This window comes from Lolium perenne, chromosome 1 (assembly GCF_019359855.2).
Source record: "Lolium perenne isolate Kyuss_39 chromosome 1, Kyuss_2.0, whole genome shotgun sequence".
Classification (NCBI taxonomy): Eukaryota; Viridiplantae; Streptophyta; class Magnoliopsida; order Poales; family Poaceae; genus Lolium; species Lolium perenne.
Genome location: NC_067244.2, coordinates 66306218 through 66329535, shown reverse-complemented (window position 1 = coordinate 66329535; position 23318 = coordinate 66306218). Strand labels below are relative to the sequence as shown.

The 23318-nt window shown below is 46.7% G+C and overlaps 2 protein-coding genes and 1 long non-coding RNA gene across 3 annotated transcripts in view; 1 reads left to right on the top strand and 2 right to left on the bottom strand.

Moving 5' to 3' along the window:
- The first annotated feature begins 7277 nt into the window (after window positions 1-7277).
- LOC127295828 (uncharacterized) lies at window positions 7278-8385 on the top strand. Its single transcript, XM_051325819.1, has one exon. It carries the CDS (start codon window positions 7446-7448, stop codon window positions 8112-8114), a length of 669 nt encoding a protein of 222 aa, XP_051181779.1. The 5' UTR covers window positions 7278-7445; the 3' UTR covers window positions 8115-8385.
- Window positions 8386-13362: 4977 nt separating this feature from the next.
- LOC127295822 (uncharacterized) lies at window positions 13363-17690 on the bottom strand. Its single transcript, XM_051325816.1, has 8 exons — window positions 17534-17690; window positions 16780-17071; window positions 16626-16695; window positions 16450-16505; window positions 14573-14648; window positions 14453-14489; window positions 14008-14122; window positions 13363-13821 (listed from the first exon to the last, which is right to left on the bottom strand). Exons 2-8 carry the CDS (start codon window positions 17061-17063, stop codon window positions 13614-13616), a joined length of 846 nt encoding a protein of 281 aa, XP_051181776.1. The 5' UTR covers window positions 17064-17071; window positions 17534-17690; the 3' UTR covers window positions 13363-13613.
- Window positions 17691-21630: 3940 nt separating this feature from the next.
- The window catches only part of LOC127295813 (uncharacterized), a 2378-nt gene continuing 690 nt past the window's right edge, over window positions 21631-23318 (bottom strand). The window contains exon 3 of the long non-coding RNA XR_007848108.2: window positions 21631-22706. This is a non-coding gene — a long non-coding RNA (uncharacterized lncRNA). The remainder of the gene's footprint in view (window positions 22707-23318) is intronic.

Sequence of the window (23318 nt, the reverse complement as noted above, 5' to 3'; positions counted from 1 at the left end):
CTCGAAACTGCCAGTGCCATGAAATCAGCTTATGAAACAATCAAGTAACTGAAAACACATGCATGATAGCCGTTCATGCATGTTAATTTGCTTAAGAAGAGGCTATTAGTTGCTTAAGAGTCTGTCTCTATGGTTGGACTTCTCAATGAAAAACCGGAGAAGATCAGATGGTTGCATCAAGAAACAAAAATGTGTATGTTTCTTTATGTACCTTTGCTTTCTTCTTCATGCCTCCTTTCTGTAAAGGCCAAACCAAGAAAGTACATCATGGTCGCCAAAATTGAAGTTCATAGTTGACACGAAGTTCCAGCCTTCCAGGTCACAACAAATAGCTACACGATTTGATCAAGTGGATAACCAATGGAAGAAGCAACCAATAAAGTCGTTCACAATGCAAACGTATGGTCTTACGTTTTTTTACCACCGCCTAATCAAGCATATGTAGTGCCAAACGCAGTGGCAAAACCAGCTGCATCTTTACAATCGACTCTGCTAGTGCCATGGCACCATCCCATGAAGAACAAAGAAGTAACTGAACACACATTGCATGATTGCCATTCATGCATGTTAAATTTCTTAAGAAGAGGCTATTACTTGCGTAAGAATCTGGCCCTATGGTTGGACTTCTCAAACAGAAATGTGCATGTTGCTTTATGTACCTTTTCTCGTCTTCATGCCTCCTTTTTTTTGTAAAGACCAAACCAACAAAATAGATCATGGTCGCCAAAATCGATGTTCTTAGTTGACAAGTTCCAGGTCACAACACCTTGCTATTTACATGAATTCGATCAAGTGGGTAACAAAGAAAGAACACAACCAATAAAGTCGCACAATATGCAAATGAATATCTTCCCCTTATCTGTACCGCCACATAAGCATGTGTGTACTGCCCCAGTGGCAAAACCAGCATCTTCACAATCCTAAACATTGCCATCTCAAAAGAAAAATCCTAAACATTGGTGCCTGAAATCGCCCAAAACCCTGACGATACTTAAGGATAGCGTTGTCTTCTCAGTACGATCACTGTTCTAGCATCCGTGGCTACCACGACAGGTCATAGGAGCTCCATGGAGCATCATTGAGTAAGCTTGTGCAGTCGCCAATTGCCAAGTGATACAACTAGCTAGGTAGATAAACCGCAGCCCACTACAACGGGGGGAGAAAAGGCAAAGAGGCCAGGTTTGGCAAAAGTGCATAAAATTAGGGACTGTGGGTTGGCTTTTGTCTGTGTTGTGGCTTTGATTATAGGTGCTTTGTTTTCGATTTCGACCACCACCGGGGACGCCGTGTTGGGGAGCACCATGATGCAACTTGCATTCGCGCCCACCCAGACCTACTACCGCACGCACATAGTTAGCCTCCAGCGTCACATAGAAAATCTGTAATTGGTTTGCTTTGGATAGGATGGATCAGATATACTAATCAAAATCCAGACGAAATCTGATGTGACACTTCGGTTTGCCTGTGTCAATGATTCTTGGTACATCCATTATGATTTAGACTGGACATATGTCAAGAATGTACTATATATTATGTAGAGCGTTTGCAAAACTGCTTTTACCCTTTTATGCATTTTATGCTGTTGTGTTAGCAGAAATATTTTGATGGTGCAACTTGACGTGGCATTAGAAACAAAGGGTTTCTGTATGCTATTACGGTTAATTCAAAACGAGGCAAAATATTTCCGTTACAGCTAAGAGCATCTCCAACAGGCACGCTATATCGCGGCGCGCTAAAACTCGGATTCTGCGCGCGGTAAACAGCTAGCGCGCGTTGTGCCGTTTTTTCCTCCACCGGACGCGCTAATATGCAGCGCGTGCGCGGGCTGAAAAAATGGTCCTCCGCCGGGCGCGGCAAAATACAGCGCGCGCGGGCGCGGAAAACATTTTTCTAGACTATTTTGCATTCACAAAGATCAAATAATCACACATAATTCATGAAACAAATGACAAAAAGTGCAACTTGTCCTCCGCTATGGTGTAGTTGGCGGTCCGACCGGGATGGCGAGGTTCAATCAACCCTTCTCCTTCCTCATCAACATCCTCATATTCCTCCTCTCCATCAGCGGCTTCATCATGCATGAACGAGGATCCAACATTCATTGTCTCCATGAATGTCGCATCATCGACTCTACATTGCAATGAAATTCATTACTATACGGCTAGGTATGCGTCTAAACTACAATTTCGACGAAAAGTAGTGTTTTTACCTCTCGGGCATTTCATCATGCACCGTATGTGCGCCCACACGGTTGCCGGACGGAGGCGCCGGCTGGTTCGTCATCGGAGGAGGAGGAGGAGGCGTCTGGTTCGTCGTCGGAGGAGGAGGAGGAGGCGTCTGGTTCGTCGTCGGAGGAGGAGGCTGCGGCCGGCAGGTGGCGGGCGCCTTCGCTTTCTTCGGCGGCGTGACGGAGGTGGCACCGATGTGCGACCGTTTGGTTGACGGCGCATTCCCCCTCCTCGGCGCGGGCCGCGCGTTGCTGGCGCCCTGCGCGGCTGCCATCTGCGCGGCGGCTGCGCCTGCGTGCAGCGCCCGCGCGGTGGGACGAAGAGCGCGCGCACAGCAGCCGTTGCATTGCCGCCGTCGGCGCCGCCGCTAGGGTTTGGCGGCGGCGCGGCGGAAGCGGCGGCGGCGGAGGGTGGGACGGAGTAGGGAGGGGTTGGTGGGTTGCCGGAGGGGTCGTCCATCGTCAGGATTTCGCCGGCGGCGCGCGGAGACGATGGATTGGGCGCTCGGGTGGCGACGCGGAAGGGGAAGTTTCAGCGCAGGGGTTTTAACGCGCTTGGACGAGCGATGCCGCGCGCTGTAGCCGACGCGTCAGATATGCCGCTCCGGTTTGTGCAAAACGCCGCGCGCTCTTAAATTTTTACAGCATCACGCCGTTTACCGCGCCTGCTGGAGCGCCTGATTCCCCCCCGCGCGCGGTATACCGGCCGTTTTTTGCAGCGCGGCCGATATAGCGCGCATGTTGGAGATGCTCTAAATAATGGCCATCCGACCCTATAATTACAAACGAAGAGTAAGAGTGCCAGAAGATAGGGTATGCAAGGTGAGTCTTCACCATGAAGAGGCCAGGCAATAGTCATACTTCATGAAACAATCCATAAGCTACATAATAAGAAATGGATGGGGTGTTATTTAAAATCGACTTCGAAAAAGAATATGATAAGGTGAAATGGCCTTTTTTACAACAAACTTTGAGAATGAAAGATTTTGCTCCAGAATGGGGTAGATTAGTGCAACAGTTTGTCCAAGGAGGGAGTGTTGGCGTGAAGGTGAATGATGATATTGGTCATTATTTCCAGACAAAGAAAGGTCTAAGGCAAGGGGATCCTTTATCTCCCATGCTTTTCAATATTGTAGTGGATATGCTTGCCATCCTAATTAAACGAGCAAAAGAGGATGGTCAAGTCGGAGGGTTAATTCCTCATTTAGTTGAGGGAGCTCTCTATATTACAATACGCAGATGATACTATCCTATTCTTGAAACACGACCTTAATAAAGCAGTTAATATGAAATTAATTTTGTGCCTCTTTGAAGAGTTATCGGGCCTGGAGATTATCTTCCATAAAAGTGAGATTTTTTTGTTTTGAAAAAGCAAAGGAGGAGGAGGATCAGTATAAGCAGATCTTTGGATGTGATGCTGGACAACTCCCCTTTAGATACTTGGGTATTCCAATCCATTACAAAAAAAAAAACTCAGGAATTCGGATTGGTATCCGGTGGAAACTCGGTTTGAGAGTAAATTAGGATGCTGGAAAGGGAAGTTACTATCCTATGGTGATAGAGTAGTTCTTATTAATTCAGTAGTAACTAGCTTAACGATGTTTATGTTGTCTTTCCTGCAAATACCTGTTGGGGTAAGGAAACATTTGGACTTCTATAGATCTAGGTTCTTTTGGCAGTCCGACGAAAACAAAAAAGAAATACCGGCTTACGAAATGGAACATTGTATGTCGATCCAAAGATCAATGGGGATTAGGTATTGAGGTTCTCGAAATCAAAAATAGATATTTACTGAGTAAATGGCTCTTTAAACTTCTTAACGAAGACGAGGTGTGGCAAGAGTTGTTACATAACAAATACCTAAGACAGAAGATGTTATCAGAGGTTCAAGCTAAGCCTACTGATTTCCCATTTTGGAAAGGATTGATGGAGGTCAAACAAGAGTTTTTTCAAGGGGATATTTCAAAGTGGGTAATGGTAGGACCATCCGCTTCTCGGAAGATACCTGGTTAGGAAATACTTCTTTGGCTCAGCAATATGCATCCTTGTATAATATTGTACATCATAAGAATGTAACAGTTGCACAGGTGCTTGCCCAACCACCTTTGAATATTACATTCCAAATGGTATTGAGTGGTAGTAAATGGACTTCCTGGTTACAATTATGCAGGAAACTCATGATGGTTACTTTGAATAATGAGGATGATCGTTTTGTTTGGAAGTTGGCATCTAATGGGGTGTTTACCATCAAGTCGATGTATGAAGATCTTATGTGTGACCATACCCCTTTTTTGAGAAAGTATCTCTGGAAGGTTAAAATACCGCTTAAGATTAAGATTTTTATGTGGTTTATGAGTAATAAAGTACTGTTAACCAAGCATAATTTAGCTAAACGTCATTGGAATGGATGTACAAAATGTGTTTTCTGTGGGGAACATGAGACCATTCAACACCTTTTTATTGAATGTCCGTTAGCTAAGCTCTTATGGTGTACGGTTAATTTCACTTATGATCTTCCACCTCCCACCAATATTACTAATATGTTTGGTAATTGGTGAAATGGAGCAGATAGCCAATCTAAGGCTTTTATCCGGATTGGGGTTTCTACTTTATGTTGGTCTATTTGGAGGGCCAGAAATGATATAATTTTTAATAAAAAAAGTATCTTTTCATTTCTTGCAGGTTATTCACAAGGTCTCCCATTGGGTCCAGCTCTGGGCCCTACTTTCCCCGGAGGGGCAGCGGGATGCCATGGCTTCTGGATGCACACGGCTCCTAATGGTCGCTCAGGATATCTTGTGCCAGACTGGTTGGCGACATACTAGAAGGCTATGTTGATTTGTAGTCATAGTATGGTTTGTTTTTTATGGTTGGTTCTTGTATCAATCCTCGGTGATGCGTGAGTTGTAAATAATACTTTCTTGAACCTTATTCTAATAAAGGGCCGTGTGCATCGTCATGATGCAGAAGCCGGGGTATACCCCCATTTTGAAAAAAAAGGCAAGACAACGAAAAATGTTAACAAAGTAGAATGAGAGGTTGAAAAGGGTAATAAGAAATACATTAGCGTACAACAGCGCAGTTCAGAAACTAGTTCCTATAAATATTTACACAAATTTTTCTTATTAGGCATCCATGTGGTATTCAACAGTCGAAGTCAACTGCCCTTGGGCCTGCAAGGCAGGGGCTCTTTCCGCCCATCAGCTCCTGCTAATATACGCCCATTGTTATCAGTGCATTGTCCATGCAAGGGCGATTAATATTGGTGTGTTGCCATGACAGACTCGCATATGTGATCTTTCTGATACTTTGAGACCCACATAAAGAATCTGACATGTATTATGTATACATGTGGGACGTGACATAGAAGCTACCTCTAAAGTCACCAAGTTACTGTGTTATCGTCCACTAAAGCTGAGCTTACCTTTTGATTTAGGACAGTAATTTGGGACCCCCATCCCAAGTATCTGAAAAAGTTCTTCCATTTCTAACCATTGTTAATTACTTCACGCAGTTTTGAAGTCTTGGCAAGGTAACCTGCCAGCAGTACACAACTGTAATTCCACACAACAAAAGCAGCATCAGCCTTTGGAAAGCCATGGTCATGGCCTTGAGCTCCGAGCTGATCGATGACCATGCTTTAGCCAAAGCCAAGAAATCAACAATACAAGCATCCAAGTAAGGAAAGGAGAAAAAGGAAGGGAAGAAATTCCTCACTTGCTCTCTAAGGAATTTAAGCTTGGCTTTTGCTAAACACGGAGCACAAAACCGGCGTTGTGTATCTCGTCTTTTGACCAAGATCCATGAGAATGCGTCCTATAGCTTGTATTGGTGTTGAGTTCACAATTTATAATATGCATGTATACTCACCTGGCTAGCCCCATTTGAACTTTATCTGGACTTTAAATGTTGTAGACTATTTGCGCAAGAACAGGTTTTCTTATTCTTTTAATTATACTATCAAATACCCATTATTATTGATGTACTTTCTAGCCACTCAGAGATATTTATTTTTGGCTTTCAGCCTTTCATTTGAAAGTAAATGCATGTATCCAGCGTAAACCATGCATCAAACGGTCAGTTCTCATAATCTCAAATCGATAGCATACTCCTAGTAGAATACATCCATCCAACTATGAAAATAAGGATGTTAAGAGCATCTCCAGCCATCTCCCCGGGAAGGTCCCACGACCACTTTTTTTCATTCGGACGAACGAAAACGGTCCAGTCACGTCCCCAGCTTCTCGTTTTCGTGCTCTGGCCCGCGTGTCAGTGAAGATTCCGCGCTCTGATCCGCACAAAATCTCCGGGACGACTGAAAAATCGTTGCTTCCCATGCCAAAAATAGATCCAATCCGGATCAATTTTCATCCGGATTGTGCCCCGGGGCTCCAACGGCTGAAGATGCTCTAAATTTGAACATGAATCCACCGACGAGAGTAAACTTCCAAACATTTCGAATTGACCCTGTCTGGGAGAAGGAGGTCATGCAGTAGTGTTTCTTCTTTCTTGCCACATCATTGACATGTTCAGCTTGTCCTATGTCGTATTTTTTTCCAGCCGCCGGCCGTCATTCTCGCCTAGGTCTAAATTTCCTCCAACGACATGGTCAAGCGCATTCGCAGTCACAAAAGGTCACCTCTTTAAAACTTGACAACGCAAGGACGCTTTGGAAGTTAACTACTCCCACAATTGTTTCATATTAGTTTCTTTTGGATCAGTTTCGCATTCTTACATACCAACAAAAAGATCAGAAGACCTCACCAAACCAGCTACTACTTCTTTGGTAGAGATCACTGTCATTGCAGCCAAACCTTAAGCCAGATCAGCAAGTAGTAACACTGTAAATTCATTTGATGAGACATCAACAAGGAACCAATGCCAGTATGAAACTATGAACAACAGCTAGCGTCGTCAATTCCAAGCAGAAACAAGTGACAACAGCAACAACATGGCGTAAGTTATAAATTACAAAAGCCTTGCTTCCATATTAAGTTGTGTTTGAGTAGGGCCCTTGAAGCTTTTCTTTCCCTATAAACCTCCTCCTCTCCTCCCCTTGCCTGCTCATTCCGTCATCTCCAGATAAGCTAGCTCAGCCCTTAAGCTAACCACTCCCCTCACTCTTCCTTAACCTGTCAGGTGTCACGGTTTATCTTTGTTGCTTTACATCAACACCACCCTTGGGAGGGCTTTCAACTCAAATCACTAGGACAAACTAATGGATCTTGCCAGGACGCCGGCGCGGCGGCCCATGGAGCCCGGGCTGGCGCGGCGGCTGTGGCACGTCGTGCTCGCCGTCTGCCACATGCTGCGCCGCGGCCTGGGTCGCAAGCGCCTCATGATGGACATGCACCTCCTCGTCGGCCGCGGCAAGCTCGCCGGCCGTGCGCTCCGCGGCCTCCTCGTCCACCCTACCTCCGGCGGCCATCACATCGCCGCCTCCTCCTCCACCTCCACCATGGCGTCCTTCTACGGGCACCGCGCGCGGGAGGTGGAGTTCAGCTGCACCACCACGCCATCCTACCCGCAGTACTACGGGCTCTTCCCCTTCAAGGGCCGAGGCGGGCGTGGCCGCGGCGACTACGGAGGCCTGGACGCCGCCGCGGTGGCTCGCGCGTTCGAGATGATGAGCGCCGACGTCGAGTCCGGAAGGGCCACGCCAGCGGTGGCAGGGGTGGCCACGGCGACGCCGTCCCCGATGGTGGCGTGGATCCTGGGCCGCAGCCCCGCCGGCGTCCGGCCGCTGCGCGTCACCGACTCGCCGTTCCCAGTCGTGCCGGAGGGCGGCAGCAACGAGCGCGTGGACGCCGAGTGCGACGACTTCATCCAGAGGTTCTACGAGCAGCTACGGTTGCAGCACTCCGTCGCCACGCCGGAGTGTAGCTAGCTGCGCGCCGTAGCTAGGTATTATAGCTTGTTGATCCGGCCGTCTGATCGTCGGCGGCTAGCTTTGCTTTAATTTGCATATACGCACCGAGTGTCACGTCGTGATCGTGTGGTACTGGAGTACTCTGGTTGCATGCATGGATGCATGGACGGCGACGGCCGGCCGAGATGCATGCCGTCAGCGAGCCATCACGAACGAATGCTATGGTTCGCCTTAGAATCAAGTGTTTCATGTCTAATGGACCTGGAGTACAAAAATGATCTTAATAATCTCTATACGGGCTTTGAATTTCGGATAGAAAGTGCAGTTGCAACAAATACATACAAAACTAATAAACAAAAGAGTCCCCTAAGGCGGAGCGGAGAATTAGGTTAGTTCTCCGTCGACTGACTGACATCACCGCTGCTTTCCTCCTTTCTTATACCCCCCCCCCCCCCCCCCCCCCCCAAGACACCGATGTCCTCCCTGCCACAACGGCTTTTGACTGGAGCTCCTCCTCTGTTGGTCCACCACCACCTCTGGACATCCCTCATAAGCCACGTTCCCATCTTCTCTACCGCCGGCACCCCCCCACCCCGGTATGGGGAAGAGATAAGGTAGGGTGGTGCCCACCGGCACAAATCTTGGAACAATGATCCAACCATGAATTCACGGTGGGCATAAAACCGAAATCCGAGCCTCGAACCCAAACTATCCGGACCCAGACCCGATTTTTCGGGTACCTGATTTGTCGGGTCTTAGAAATTTTGAGGGAACATCGGGTGCTGGTATTAGAAACCCGACCCGACCAGAAAATTTTGGGTAAACCCGAATGCCCACCGTGATCCTGAATAAGGTCACTAATCCAGTTTTCACCTAGCTGAGAATTAGCAAATCTGTAAAAAAAAAACACATGGTGGCTAAAACATGCAAGATATCAGCCACGCTTGCCTTCTAGCAACTCCGAAATCTAATTTTTCAGCGTCTTCAAGATAATGTTGTAGTGCATGTGCGCATCTACGGCGCGACTTATATGCACCGACACGTACAGTATATCTGGTCAGATCACTTCACGCCAGCCGTACGATTCTTGTCTTGTTCCCTGAACAAGGATCTGGTAGGGTGCCAAGCAAAGGAGGGTGTGCGTGAGCTTTTGCCCCGAACAACGTACATGGGGTTGCTCAATTATGCCAACCGAGCTTTTGCTTTTTCTATCTAGCACTAGCATGGCTTCGTCTGTGCACAAACGTAGCTGATGTGTCATGTTGCCAATCAGTTACCAATTACAGGGGTGCATGCTTATCTGTATTGCTTTGAGTGGAAGATATTTTCTAGATATAGATCTGTATTGCTTTGAGTGGAAGATATTTTCTACATATAGATTTATGCTTTGCTAGTGGAAGAGAGATGGAAAAAAACATGTATGCATGATCAAACTTTTCAAAATTGTGTTACTACCTCTGTTTCGAAATAATGGCATTCACAAATTTACAAATGATGTACTACGAAAGGATTAGTCAATTTGTTCACATACAACCAATATCATTCGATTATTATTATTTTGCATGAGGGATATTTTCACTCTAGAGGGTGCGCACAAAGCTCGCTTGACAATGCGCCGCCACGACTGCTCGAGAAAGTGTCAATCTCTTCCCTCGAGGAAGGCGCTGGTGGCAGGAGATGCGTCATGGCGGCTCGCTCGTTTTGGGATTTTCATGTTTTTATATATAATACTTGTTTTAATACTACAGTTTATATGTTGGGTTGCTTGAATGTGGGTGGGCTATTTTGTGTTACGACGCGGCTAATTCTCGGTTAACCTAGAATTAGCTTAATTCTTGGTCACCTAGTTTCACGTGTAATTCACGTGCAACTGGGGCAAAAGATATGCAATTGCACATCCATGTGTAATTCTCGTATGCACAAATAACGATGCAAATCTAACGGTTGTCGAGTTGATCTAAAACTAACTTAATTCCCGGTCAACCTGGAATTAGCAAAAGGGTTTGTGTTATGGGACACCAAACACACATCACATACGGGTGAAATAAAAAAAAAACGTACACTAGACCCTCTTTTCATGTTTGTCAGAGAACAATGAGGAATGAAACACATAGAGAAGAAAAACCTAGACATAATCTTTGATGATGTCCTCCGAGTTTTAGGCATTGTTCTATGTCGACCTAGCATGCTGGCCACACGAAACAGTACAGGCAAAATGCGAAAATGAGGTATATTAGAGGGGTATTCCTGTGAAATTCTCACTAGATGGTGCATAACAGAGGGGTAAAGTGTGGTAAAGTCCCATCTATGGTCGTCCATGTTTGGCTAGCTACCGCAGATGTGTATAGAAAAATACCCATGAATAATGTCTACTTCAGAAATCTTCGGCGTAGAACTATAGAGATGCATGTAACTGTGAGCACTGTGCATTGGTTACAGGTTACGTTGAGTTCAGTATCTGGTTGTTGTCGCGTCTGCGAGCCTCTCAATTCTCAAAGCATGTAAAGGCAAGCCGGTGGTCGTTTCGCCTTTGCGCGGCTTTTGGCTTTTGTGTGCGTGGCTTTTGGTTAGGCGCCATCTACCTCTTCGTCTTCAACGGGTCCAGATCAACTCAACTTTACCCAGCGAGCCAGCCAGACCCATACTTTTGGTATAATCGACGTACTAGTTCTGGCCATGTAGGCTTAACACATCGCTCAGCCAGCGTGCCATGGAAACCCTTCACACCTCACGTTTACTACAACCAGGGGCAGGCAGCAACCGTAAGTTGCATGCACACGGAATAGCTTTACTTGATTCTCTCTTAAGTCTATTCTAGACATCGTTCTCTCTACTACCAATTGTACTTAAGAGTGAAACTGTTACATAATTTTGTTACGCGACATATGTGGAATCAAAGAAAGGAGTGTGGCAGTTCCACACAAATCGCTCGCACCGTCTCTGTGATTGGCACGTCATCTCGTAATCCCTTCCCCGTAAGAATTTACCCGTAAGTGTGTAAGTATTATTGGACGTTAAATACAAGGTTCGGTCACCGTAGGTTCTCGTGTTAGATTTTTTTTTAAAGGTTACACAATAAGAGATATTTTTGCTCCCCACGGATCGCAACATGATCTACTCTAGCAACATAGGCAATCTACTATAGCTTCTCGAGCCTTGTTTTTCGTATATTTTATTTTTGCTAGATTTATACGGATGTGTGCATCTTCGCGTGCAGATGCCGGGTGTAAGTATTTTTAAATTGCATCTTCGTGATGCTATCTTATCTATACCTAATAATAAAGGAGCTAAGGTTCCTGCCAAAATTTTCGTCCAACTTTTTTTTGGACGGTTTTACCCTCCCACCAAATCACATAATACGTGAAATTGCCACCGTACCCATTCGTTCGGTTCTCTCCACGCTCCCACGTTGTGTCCGACAGCTGAACTAGGCCAGGCAGCCGCGCTGTTGGGCCATGAGTTAACTTTTTGTGCTTTGTTTTACAGTATAATACAAGCACTAGAAATAAGGGCACGCACGTTTATGTCTGTGCAATAATCCCACCTCGCTCCCCTAAGCCGTGTACCGCCGATTTATATAGGTAAGCTTCCTCGATTATCACAAGCCGTGTTGGAACAACGAACCACGCTGGATCCAGCGAATTTGAGGAAAGAGGATGAGAGTTGGGAAGACCATTGTCGGACGGACGGATAAGGCTTTGAATAATGGACGCTGATCTTTGGTGGTGCCCGACACTGAATCAACGAAAGCAATGGGGCAAAGATTCCAACGAACCCCCGACCAACCCAGCGCCGCCGGAAAAAAATGACACCAACTCACCCGAGGCCCGAGGGAGCAACTGCAGGCGATGAATTCTGAAGACCTGCGGGGCGCTCAACATCGCGCGGGTATCCTCTACCGGGGTCCGGGGACGAAGCCGACGACGACCTGCGATGCATGCCCTCCGCAACGGCCAGCAGCCTCTCCGCGCGTCGGTACCGATTTCCGCTCCAAGCTGGCTGAGTCCCTCTTCCTCCCGTTCGCCGCCGAGCAGGCGGATGGAAGGAAACTGGAGATGGGGTCAATTCGCGGCGGTGAGCCGGAATTTGAGCAGGCAGTGGCTGGCGGCTTGGAACGAAGGGGACAAAGAGAAAGGGGATCGATAGTAATCTGCCTGTGTGTGCCGACTGCGGGGATCACAAGGCCAGGCATATGTACCTATCCATTTAGAACAAAACAAGAAAAGTAAAATTACATGGAGAGTCACCAAAGATAGTTTTGAAGGACACAAATACATAGGAGTATTTTTCAAGTATATGGTACAAAAATATAAACATAGTAGTCTCTCTGTGTGCCACGGTATAAAACATTTTCTAAAATATAGATCAAGTAGAAAATAAAGATTAAGACTAAAGGGCAAAGTGAGGCTAGAATTATGTGAGCAACCGAAGATGTTGTAGCTAAAGTGCAGCATGGACGGTATAAAACATAGTAGTCTCTCTGTGTGCCACGGTACTGGTCAACTTTTTTCGTCATATAATTTGGGAAATGAACAGAACCTTCACGATTGGAAGGGGTCACCTCATTGCAACTATATATACCTAGGCATCTGTCGGGCTAGGGAAGCCCGCTAGGCCGCATGCCGCACCGCTTCCTTATTTCTTCTTTTCGAGCTACCTAGGCCAGACTCGGCCCCGTCATCAGGCCCAGGCTTGGGAATTCCGGGCAAGTCCTCAGGTCAGGCTGCCCATGATTAGATATATTGCAAGGCACCCGCCGTAGCAACGCACGGGTATCTTTCCTATAAGTAATAAATCGTCTTTTACCAAGGAAAAAAGACACATACTTACCAAACGGCCCACAAACACATGAATGTCCTAACTGAAACACACGCTAGAGGTCCGCTGCACACATGCACATCACACGCGATACACGGTACCACTGCAAGCATCAAGGCTCACTTCACGCGATAAGAGAGTTCTTTGACTTGTGCTGAACGCGTGCTATAGTTATAACGTATTTTCTCCAACTGGAGAAAGGCAGACATGGAAAAGTATCCCATAAAGTGCTTTTTTGATAAGTAAATCGGCTTTTTAGAACAAAAGTTTGTTTGGAAAAAAAGAGCACCCAATCGTTCGGATTAGACGTGGAAAGCCACATGTCTACTACATGCGCGAGTATGGTGATGACAATTGCGCTCTTCTCTTCAGCGAAAGCAGATCAGAGGCTCGCTACGACTCAGGTCATGGCTTCACATCTGTTCTTCCAATTCAAACAGCAAGCAACTGGCGGCAACTTGATTATATGCTAGAGATTAACAAATGCATCTCCGCCGTACAGGTTTGACTTCCATGTTTCAGATGGAAGCAATATACATACAGTAAACACACAGGTAAACCAACATATAACTTCTTTGGACAAATGTTAGTGGAGACAACCGGCACCAATTAGGAATTCTCGAAGGTTAGCATGCAGAATTGACGCTGATGGTAAACTTTGCTCCTATATCGAGATGTACAAGTTATCGTGGAAGTTAATCACAGTTCATCATAAATCGGAGGAGCGGTCAGAGGATTCGCTGGGGCACGTCCATGCTGCACTTTAGCTACAACATCTTCGGTTGATATTGAGCCTGATCTGATGGCATCAGCCAGCTTCCGTTGCAGTGCCAACAGCCCAATACGTCTCCAGACAATATAAAGAACCGCCAAGGAGAAAATGAGGAACCCAATCATCAGGATGATCCTGAAACGGATGGAGTTAGCAATTGGTATCAACCCAGGCAAAGCACAATGGTAGTAGGTATATCATTTGAACATTTTGTTTCAGTTCTTTAGTCTAACTGGAAACCAAGAACAAACTACATGACCACGTCATATAACTATTGGCAATAACGCCGGCTTTGAGTTTGCAAAAGATCGGGTTACCTACCTATCAAGAACATCTTGTCGTTGCATTGTGGAGAGTAAACCACGGGTACGCATTAGCAAAGAGCGGTGCCCTTGATATTCGCCTTCAGCCTTCCGGAGAACACTTGTTGATTCATCTACATAATTTCAAAATTAGGTACAGCTTGGCCTACGTAGTTCCAATTGTGTAGTTCTGAAATCGCACTACAGCATTACTATGACAGAAACTCATAGGCGCGACCAGACGAACAGGGCTGTGCCATACTTCCGTGATAATAACCAGGTAGCAGCACATTTGTAAGGAAAGTGCAACCATAAATGTACATAACTAACTTATATGAACAGCCTTTACTTTATCGATTCTGACTCATGGAACGAATGATCAAAACAAAAACATGGAGTTAACCTTTCAACAAAGGATACAAATTACACGTGAGCCACTTGAGCACAGACTTAGGAAAACATACCAAAAGTTGACAAGGTATTTGCACTTCTTTCCACTTCCTGTCAACAATATTTACTTTTGAACTTAGAGCCAAGAAATCATTAGCATCCGCGGCATCCGTTAAACACGTTAAAGTGCTAACCTGAACCATCAACTGCCGAGACCGACGAAGGCTTTCAGTGATACTTTCTGCAGCAGATGTCATCCCAGCTTTTGTCCTACATCATTAAGTTACTGTTCACTATACAAACAGAAAGGATGTGACCGGAAAATGGATACAAAGGGGTAGTTCCTCCATTAGTGCGTAATTTACATGATGAGACACCTGTCCAAATAATATAGAAGGTTACACTAACAAAGCAATTTCTTAGTAGTTGACCACAGTTCACAGTTCAAATTAGAAATAAGTTAACCCCATCAAACTATTAAAGAAATGTACTAAACCACCTGAAGTACAAAACTGATTATTTACCCCCCCCCCCCCCCCCCCTCCCCTTCAGTTCTATCAGGATAATTCATAGCACTCAGTGTTTTGGCTTGAGTGGTTTTGCTAGTGTGGAGGTGGTTTTGCCATGTTACTGTTTTGCACTCGCAAAAGTTTACTAGGGTGGCATCCCAGTGAGCAGCAAATAAAATCGTCTTACCCTCCTCTTGAACTCTCCCCACTTTCTACCTACTGCTTTCATTCCTCTCTCTATATTGCCGGTGAGCACCACGGTGCATATTACGCTAGCAACACCATGACTCCATTGCCTCCATCATGCCCACATTATTTCCTAGGTAGAGCCAAACTGCCAGACGGTGAAGGAGGTGACATGGAGCACTGAAATGCCATTCGTGGCAGCGGGTGCTGCTGCTGCCGCGACACGGTCATGTTACGCTAGTAACATCATGACTCCATTGCCTCCACCGCTGCCCACACTACGCGCCACTATTCTCAGGTAGAGCAAAACTGCCAGCAGGGGAAGGATGTGGGATGGAGCAATGAAATGGCATGCGTCGTGGCGGGTGCTGCTGCTGCGCTGACATGGTCATCACACGCCAACTGCCTCTCCCGCCCTGTGCACAGCAATAATCTCCAACTGTCGCAGCAATAATAATCTCCAACTGTCACACCTTGCAAGCGCCCATCGTGACAGCAAATCACAGTATTTGTAGGTGCAGCTACTTTGCTGTCAAACTTGTTGATCCCTGGTGGCCGAGTAAATTAGGGTCTTCTCGTTCAATAACAGCAGTTGTGGCCAAATTCGTAAATTCCTCCCTTTTAGCATTTTATTTTATCAATTCATGTTAGGATTGCTCAATTTCTTTGCCATGTTCAATTATTGCAATTGAATCAGTTACTTGAAGTTTTTCATCATGCTGTGAGTATTCGATTCCTCCATAGTAAAGAAAATGACATATTGATATGAATTCTTCGTAACAAAATTGATTTTCATTATTAGAAATTATTAAAAACAAGGTAGGAGCTTGGAACTGCTAAAAGCCTACCTAAATCTCGAATCATGTCAATATGGATTGTTCACTACAGTTAGATGGAGATTACGCCAGCAAACAAGAGGCAGTTGATTTTTTTCATTCATTATTATTGCTAGTTTACGGGAATGTAAGATGCTAATGTACCAAAATACCTCTATGTCAGCAGAAACATCAGTGAGTGATCATTAACCTAGTTTTACAAGATTAGCTGATTAGGCCATATTTGGTTCAGGGATAAAGAGTGAAAGACTGGGTTAAGAAATCAACCCGCCAAACATCCTTGGATTATGAGGGGTTAAGTTAACCCGATCAAAACTTATTTAGGCTAACCAGGTCTGTTGCCAATGCAAAATCAGAGGTAAGGTCAGCTAAACTAGTTATCCTAATGCCAAACCAAATGCATCCTTAGAGCTGAAATTCACAAGTGATCTGATGTACCAACTTGCAATGACTCACATGACATTGAACCGAATATCAAACAAATTCTGGAACTACCTTCTTAAATATTCCCAAGATATACCAACACATTATAGAACTTACTGTAGATTGCGCCTCCGGATGGTAGACTCTTCTCCACCTCCCAGAAGAAGCTCCCTCTAGAGAAAGCACGGTTAGAAAGTGAGATCACCTTAAATTGCCAACAAGCATGCATTGCTGAGGTTATATAATCAAACTAATGGGAGCATACTCTGAACTTATGAAGAAAATTAACACACCTCTACTTGAGCAGCTTTTTTAATGTTTGATTTTGCTTGTAAGTTAGCATTCCTCAGATTCGAAAGCAACCTGAAACACACAATATTAATTGGTACGAAAGCTACAGAAAGAAACAAAGTAAAGGAAAGACTAGAGAATTTAAGAGTAGCTTACTTCTGAAACTCTTCCTTCCATGACCCTAAGGTTGCCCTACCAGACTGCACTTCTTCAAAAGTGGGTAGCTGCTCTACCAGAAGATCAAGCCTGAACTGCAGCGCGTTTAGCTGCTGCAGTGAATCCTGCGCAGAACCGTTCAGCCTGGGGAGAGAACTTGCTTCTTCTGTCCCTTTTCCCATCTTCCCACACGATTCAATTGCAGCGACGCACACCTCAAGCTGCGCAACTGCCTGGCTCCATTCCTTCTTCAGGTTTTCAACGGCTTGTGTGACTTCGTCCATCCTAATATCTGAAAATATGAATGGATCAATCGAGATTCAGTGTATCACTTTTGGGGATCTATTGCTTCTACAGGTTTCCAGTGGCTGCTGTGACCTCATATCCATCCTAATTCTGAATGGCTCCATCCTGGGATAATTTTACACCTCATTGGCTCTCTTTGTAGAACTGAATCAGATTGATTCAGTTAGATCCAAAAATCCTATTTTGTACTCGATTCTACATGATTTCGATTGGCTCACTACTGGCCCAACAGCAACTGAAGAAGAGAAAGAGGGCTTCCGCACGGGGGAAGAGGGGCAACCCATCGGGCACAGGGAATCAGGCCTCTTTGGCGGCAAAGGCTCGCGGGAGGAGAGACGGCGTCGGTGACCGGAAGGGTGGGCGGCGCACCCAACTGGGCTTGGGGGCGGCGACCGAGATGAAAAAAATGGGGCGACGGGGCTAGAAGGGAGTGGGGACGTGAGCTCACCTTGGCCGCCGGCAAGGACCTGCTCGCCCTGCTGCAGCGTCGTCGCACAGGCAGGAAGGGAGGAGGGGAGTGTGCAGCGCTTTCAACCAGTTTTTCTTCAGAAAATTAATACCCCTTCATCCCCAAAATTAAGGTCTTTATTTTCGGAAACTCAAAACGGAACTCGGGTCCAGATGCTCCTTATATTTACGCCAATCAATTGCTGCCAGATGGGTGCTGGTAGGTGTATTTTCTGTTGTATTTTCAGCTGCAGCCAGAATTAGGAATAGTAAGGTGGCCCACCAACTGAAACGCACTTAGACTAGTCACAATGGGAAGTATCATACACTAGTATCATGCACATGATACTAGTTTATGATATTACCCCCACAATGCATAGTATCATAAGATAGTGTCATAGTATCATTATATTTAATGTTTTGTAAAATCTCAATGCAAATATATGTACAAGATGTGTTTGTTATTAAGTTTTCTAGTTTTACGTGCTATGATACAGTATCATATTATGATACCACTCTCATCTCTCACCTCATTAAATGGTGTGCCACATCAGATTTTTGCCAACATGGCATGCATGATACTACTTATGATACTCCCATTGTGGCTAGTCTTATGGTATCTTTCCGTTGCGACATGCACGGTACAAATGGAGAGGCAACATCCTAGACCTGATTGCCTGGACACCTGGACCGTGATTTCCTGCCGAATTATTTGCTGGCTGAAGTTTCGACAACTCGTTCAATCACTGTTCGCGGATAGATATGTTTCGCTCGCAACAATCCTTCTAGGAGCTAGCGGCAAAAATTGTTTGGCGCAGATCCATAATTTGCTGCTGGTATTTAGCGTTCGCATGAGAAACACTGAACGAGGAACTGTTTGTTTTGCGAGGAGCAACGACTTGTACACATTTTTTAAATCGCAACAGAGAAAAACTGCTCATATATTTTATCGTTTCTTTCCCTTATGTTTTGTGACGCTAGTGGTCCGATAGCTATTTAGGGGCCGGCGCTATTTTATTTTTTGGCTCACACCGTCACGTTCTAAAAAGCGCCGACGCGGGTTTGAGCCAAATAAAAACGTCGGCAACCCGTGCCGGCCACTTGACAAAGGGCGTGAATCAGGTGCGCCAGTGCCAAGTGCCACTGCCATTTTCGTAGGTGGGACCGCCTTGACAATGACAGAAGGCGATGGGTCACGCTAAAAGCAACACGTGCTAGACAGTTGTTGCTTCGCTCAGAAATCGAGGCGGCGACAAGGACGGCGGTGGCGACTAGGAGGCGACTTGCCATGCGGCGTCCCCCACCTCCCCCACGCGCCTTCAATGCACGTCCGCTGCCCTTGAAAACCCACCGACACGTTGTTCTTCTCCCCCGTCGTCCAACCCTAGGCGCTGCTACCAATCTCGGTAGGCGCGCAACACATCCACCACCACCTCGCGATGGCGCACAACGTTAAGGCCGGCGGCAACGGGCTTTGGTCGTTGCAGCTGAGCCTCGATGAGGCCGATGTCCTCTCCTGGCAGTGCATCCCGGTGCCGCTGGAGTTCAAGCTGCCACACGGGTGGCACCTCTCCAACGTCGGCTATGCCGTGCCGCCACCGCTTGGACCGGAGATGTGCGCCCTCATCGACGAGAGGCGGCCACACATGACGCTGGCCGAGCGAAGCCATCCGAGCAACGCGCAAAACAGCCCAGCGTGGCCGTGGCGTTTCCAAAAAGAGCGTGACATCAAGCTCGCGCGTTCGGCCGGTCGCGGTCCTGGCCGCTTCAACCGCATTGGCCGCAGGGGCTGGTGGCAAGGCCGTGACGTCGACGTGACGCTGGCAGAGTACGGCTACCGCTCGCGCATCCACATCATCGACCCCAAGCGCCTGCCGCTCTACTACCCCTAGGCGCAAAGCATGGCACCGAAGGCGCCATCGCTACAGAGGCTGCCAACAAGGACGACATCGAGCCACTCGCGCTCCGGCTCATCGAGCGTCGGTGGCCGCACGCGCTTAGCCGTGTATCCGCCTCCTTCGGGAGGCGTCGTCATCCACGACGACCCGCGGCCGGCTTCCGCTCCGGCTCGGAGGACGCCAGGGTCGCTTCAACGCCGCCGCCCCAAGGAGGAGGACGCTGCTGACTCACCACTACCTTCACCGACGAAGAAGAAATGGTGGGAGATGGAGGCGCAGGCGGCCTTCCGTGGCGGCGATGACCCGGAGGAGTTCCCGGGGCAGCACCTCAACGTCAGTCGGTCCGTCAAGGAGGACTACCGGCAGATCACACTTAACTGGCGTCAGTCGGAGGTGTGGTGCGCCATGGACCACGGCGAGATCTTCGTCGACCTCGCCAGTCCTTCTCAGCCGCTAGCGTCAAAGGCGGAGGACGACGACTGCTCCTTTGACTTCTCCGACAAGGACGACAGTGGCGATGACGCGGACAACCTCAACTAAGCGCCTTCCGGGACAATGCTAGTTTATTTCTTTTTAAGTTTTTAGTTCAAATTCGAGTCACTTTTGTATAAACTAGTCTTATTTCGTATGATTTTTTTTAAAATACTTTTTATTTGGGGGCTGTAGTATAGGGGACGTGGGTGTGGAAACAACCATGGGCGGACGCAGCGGGTGGGCCAGGGGGGCCGTGGCCCACCCAGAAATTTGGAAAAAAAAATTGGGCACCCCGATCTGGCCCAACTTTGACGAAGAGAGGGTCATCGTGCGAGGCCGTGAGCAGCCGAACCCCAGCGTCGAGGGAAGAGACGTATCTCCAGGCTCCGCGGCCTCCGGCCTCCGCCCTCCGCCCTCCGCTCTCCGGCCGTCCGATGGCGGCTGCTCCTTGCGCCCTCCGCCCAAAATTTTCAGGCTAGCCCGGCTTGGCCCTCCCCCGGCTCGGCCCTCCGCAGCTCCGCCCCCAACTCGCCGGCAGCAGCTGCTCTTCGTCTCCTCCGGCTGCCGCTGGCATCCTTTGCTCTAGATCTCGCCGGATACTGCGTTCGGCTGACCACCGCTCGTCAACGCAGGCCCGCAGCGGCGCAGCACTCCAGCAGCCACGAAAACACCATCTTGGTAAAGGAGTGCATGTACTGGGTACCGATTTATAGTATTCACATGGACTGATTTATGTCTCTGTCCATGGACTGTCTCTGTCCATCATTTGTAGCGTTGCGGGTGTTAAATCAATTATGTTAAACTGATATTAGCATACATTTCTCTATTATTTCTGTCCATGATTCATATTGATTCAGTTGGTAGTTTAACGCTTGTAGAAAACTAGAAATTATGTAATTTTTCTATTTATGCTATAATCTGTGATTCTGTTAGTAAGACTCTATTTAATGTTTTGGACTATTCGTATTGCAATCCTGCATATTTCATATATGTATTGAATTTCAATGTTGACAATTGTCTTATAATTGTTCATTTGGCAAACTTTTTTCACAATTGAGGGGGGCGCAATTTTTTTGGGGGGTGTGCCCCCCCCTTCAATTTGTTCCTGCGTCCGCCACTGGAAACAACACCCCTAAACGTACAACCGCCCCACGGCCCCAGCCAGCGCACTGGCACCTCTGTGAAAAGGACCACTGCGAACACCACAGCAACGCCATCCCCTGCACGGCTGCACAGGTGTTCTTCTACAATTGCATACGGGATTACAACTTGTCCGCACAAACCAAACTAATTCATCCTTAATTCAGTAGCTCACATTTTCCATTTTTTTGATCTTACAAAATAAACAAAATTTTCATCGAAACAATTTACACACCTAGTTTGTTCTTTGTTCTTATGCCGACTAAAGCTACTGGAGCCACAGCTTGAATCTCCCTAGAAATCCCCACTCGTAGCCCGACGGCTGGGTTTGTTAAGCATATTCGATTGGAAGCTCTTCTTCACCGGGTTAAGCGATGGTAGTTTTAGGCTTGGCTTATCACCATATCCAACCCGAATTCCGTAGTTCGAAAGGAGAAATAGGCTACCTGAGACCAACTGATTATCCAAAACATGAGACTGCTTTCTTAGCAAAGCTTTGCTTGGCTCAACTTAGTCTCTATCTCTAATGGCTAGACCAAGACCCCTGGTCGGATACTTTTATTGAGTCCAAATTACTGCCAGCTAGCATTTTCATTACTTACTGTGTTCACAGGAGTGGACACACATAATGTTCTTCGTCAACTGTAACGGAACCCAGGCACCTTACTTACATTTGCTAAGGAATCCAAACTATTTCAAACCTAAATCATTCCCTCACACCCCCACAGATTCGATGATACATTCGGACACACAAAAAGGAAATATTAGGACGAGGATTGTCCTGACATTTCAGAACATGGTCCACACAACTACACAATTATTCAGAACCGGGCGTTTGTTGATTGTCCTGCCGAGTTGATTCCGCGGAATCAGCGGCCAATGGTACCTCCAGGCCAGCCATGCAACTCCATTGCCCACACCATTCCTGTCCACCAGGTTCCCAAGCACGGCCACACCTGCCGCCACCGGACCAGCGTTGCTGCTGACCGAGTCCTCTCCTTGCAGATTCAGCACTCGGCTGGATACGGTGCATAGATAGGCATATTGCGATTCTGTTGCACAATCAGTAAATTAGCCTCCCCATGATTCATACCTTTTCCTAAAAATAGAAGCGCAGGCCTTTCTGGATCATTTTGGAAATGCCAGAATGCTGTCTCACCGCACGTCTATCTCAGCACATGGTTGTGAGTCACCCGATGTTCAGTGATATACCAACCGTTGTCTGCAGATCTCAACAGGTGAAAAATCGTAGGGCATTCACAACGAAAAGACCTAGTATATTTCACCTGTTGGCTTCTCCTATAGCAGGATACAAATAGTCAAATGTACATCACGGATTTTTCTAACAGAGAAAAAAAAACATCAAATTCACAGTGGTCGATATAGGTACTCACCGAGCAGCCACAGACTATATCCTGCATGCATTTCGTCTTCTCCAAATTATTTAACTGGCTCTTTCCGTACCTGATCCAAAATCCATGTTCCCAGGAATAAAGATTGTAGAAATCTTATGCCTCGCCTATCGAGTCAGTAGTTGTACCCAGGCAGGGATCAATGACTTTGTCTCCCAGTTTTTCTGCGAAACATCTGACAGATTTCTCCAATGCACTTTGCCGCTCCATGCAGTGAGTTTTATCTGGTGGTGCACGCCCGACACGGACCCTGCAAAACATAGTTCTTTCCTAAGTAGGGCTGGAATCCGAGCCGAGCTGAGCCAGCTCGGCTCGACACGGACCTGCAAAACATAGTTCTTTCCTAAATCATAAGACAATATAGTTTCCAACTGCTGTCCGCCAGCTTACGAGCTTCATACACTACGAATTTGCCAAAGAAAGATTCGTTCTGATTACCACACGCAAGCCAAGTCATACCACAAACTATCCACTTACTGAATAAAACACAAGCAGAGACAGAGAGTAACATGAGCAAAAAAACGCGCATCATTTTTTCTCTCATGTTTTGTTATTACAAAGTTTTTTGGCAATCAGGCGTTTCACAAATCACACACCAAAAAAAAGATAACTAAAAATCCAGGCTCCTCTCGGGTGATTACCAAGAGACATCGGACGGTTTTTTCTCTTAACGCTCACTGAAATGCAAAACCAACAACCACTTGTTGTGTTCTGATGCGGTACACGCCACCGTTTAATTCAGAAAACTATACGAGTCCCAGTTATCAAGTGACATGCAACTGGAACTGCTACGAAGCGCCATGTTACTGGTGCGGTAGCGGTACACGCTGCATGCGTTTAATTCAAAAAATAAGCGAGGTTC

Bases quoted from the DNA above. Each gene is read 5' to 3' on its own strand.
- LOC127295828 (XM_051325819.1), top strand. From the start codon at position 7,446: ATGGATCTTGCCAGGACGCCGGCGCGGCGGCCCATGGAGCCCGGGCTG.
- LOC127295822 (XM_051325816.1), bottom strand. From the start codon at position 17,063: ATGGACGAAGTCACACAAGCCGTTGAAAACCTGAAGAAGGAATGGAGC. The intron at 16,696-16,779 runs GTAAGCTACTCT...TGTGTGTTTCAG, and splicing joins TGGAAGGAAGAGTTTCAGAA to GTTGCTTTCGAATCTGAGGA. The intron at 14,490-14,572 runs GTTAGCACTTTA...TATTGTTGACAG, and splicing joins CTCGGCAGTTGATGGTTCAG to GAAGTGGAAAGAAGTGCAAA.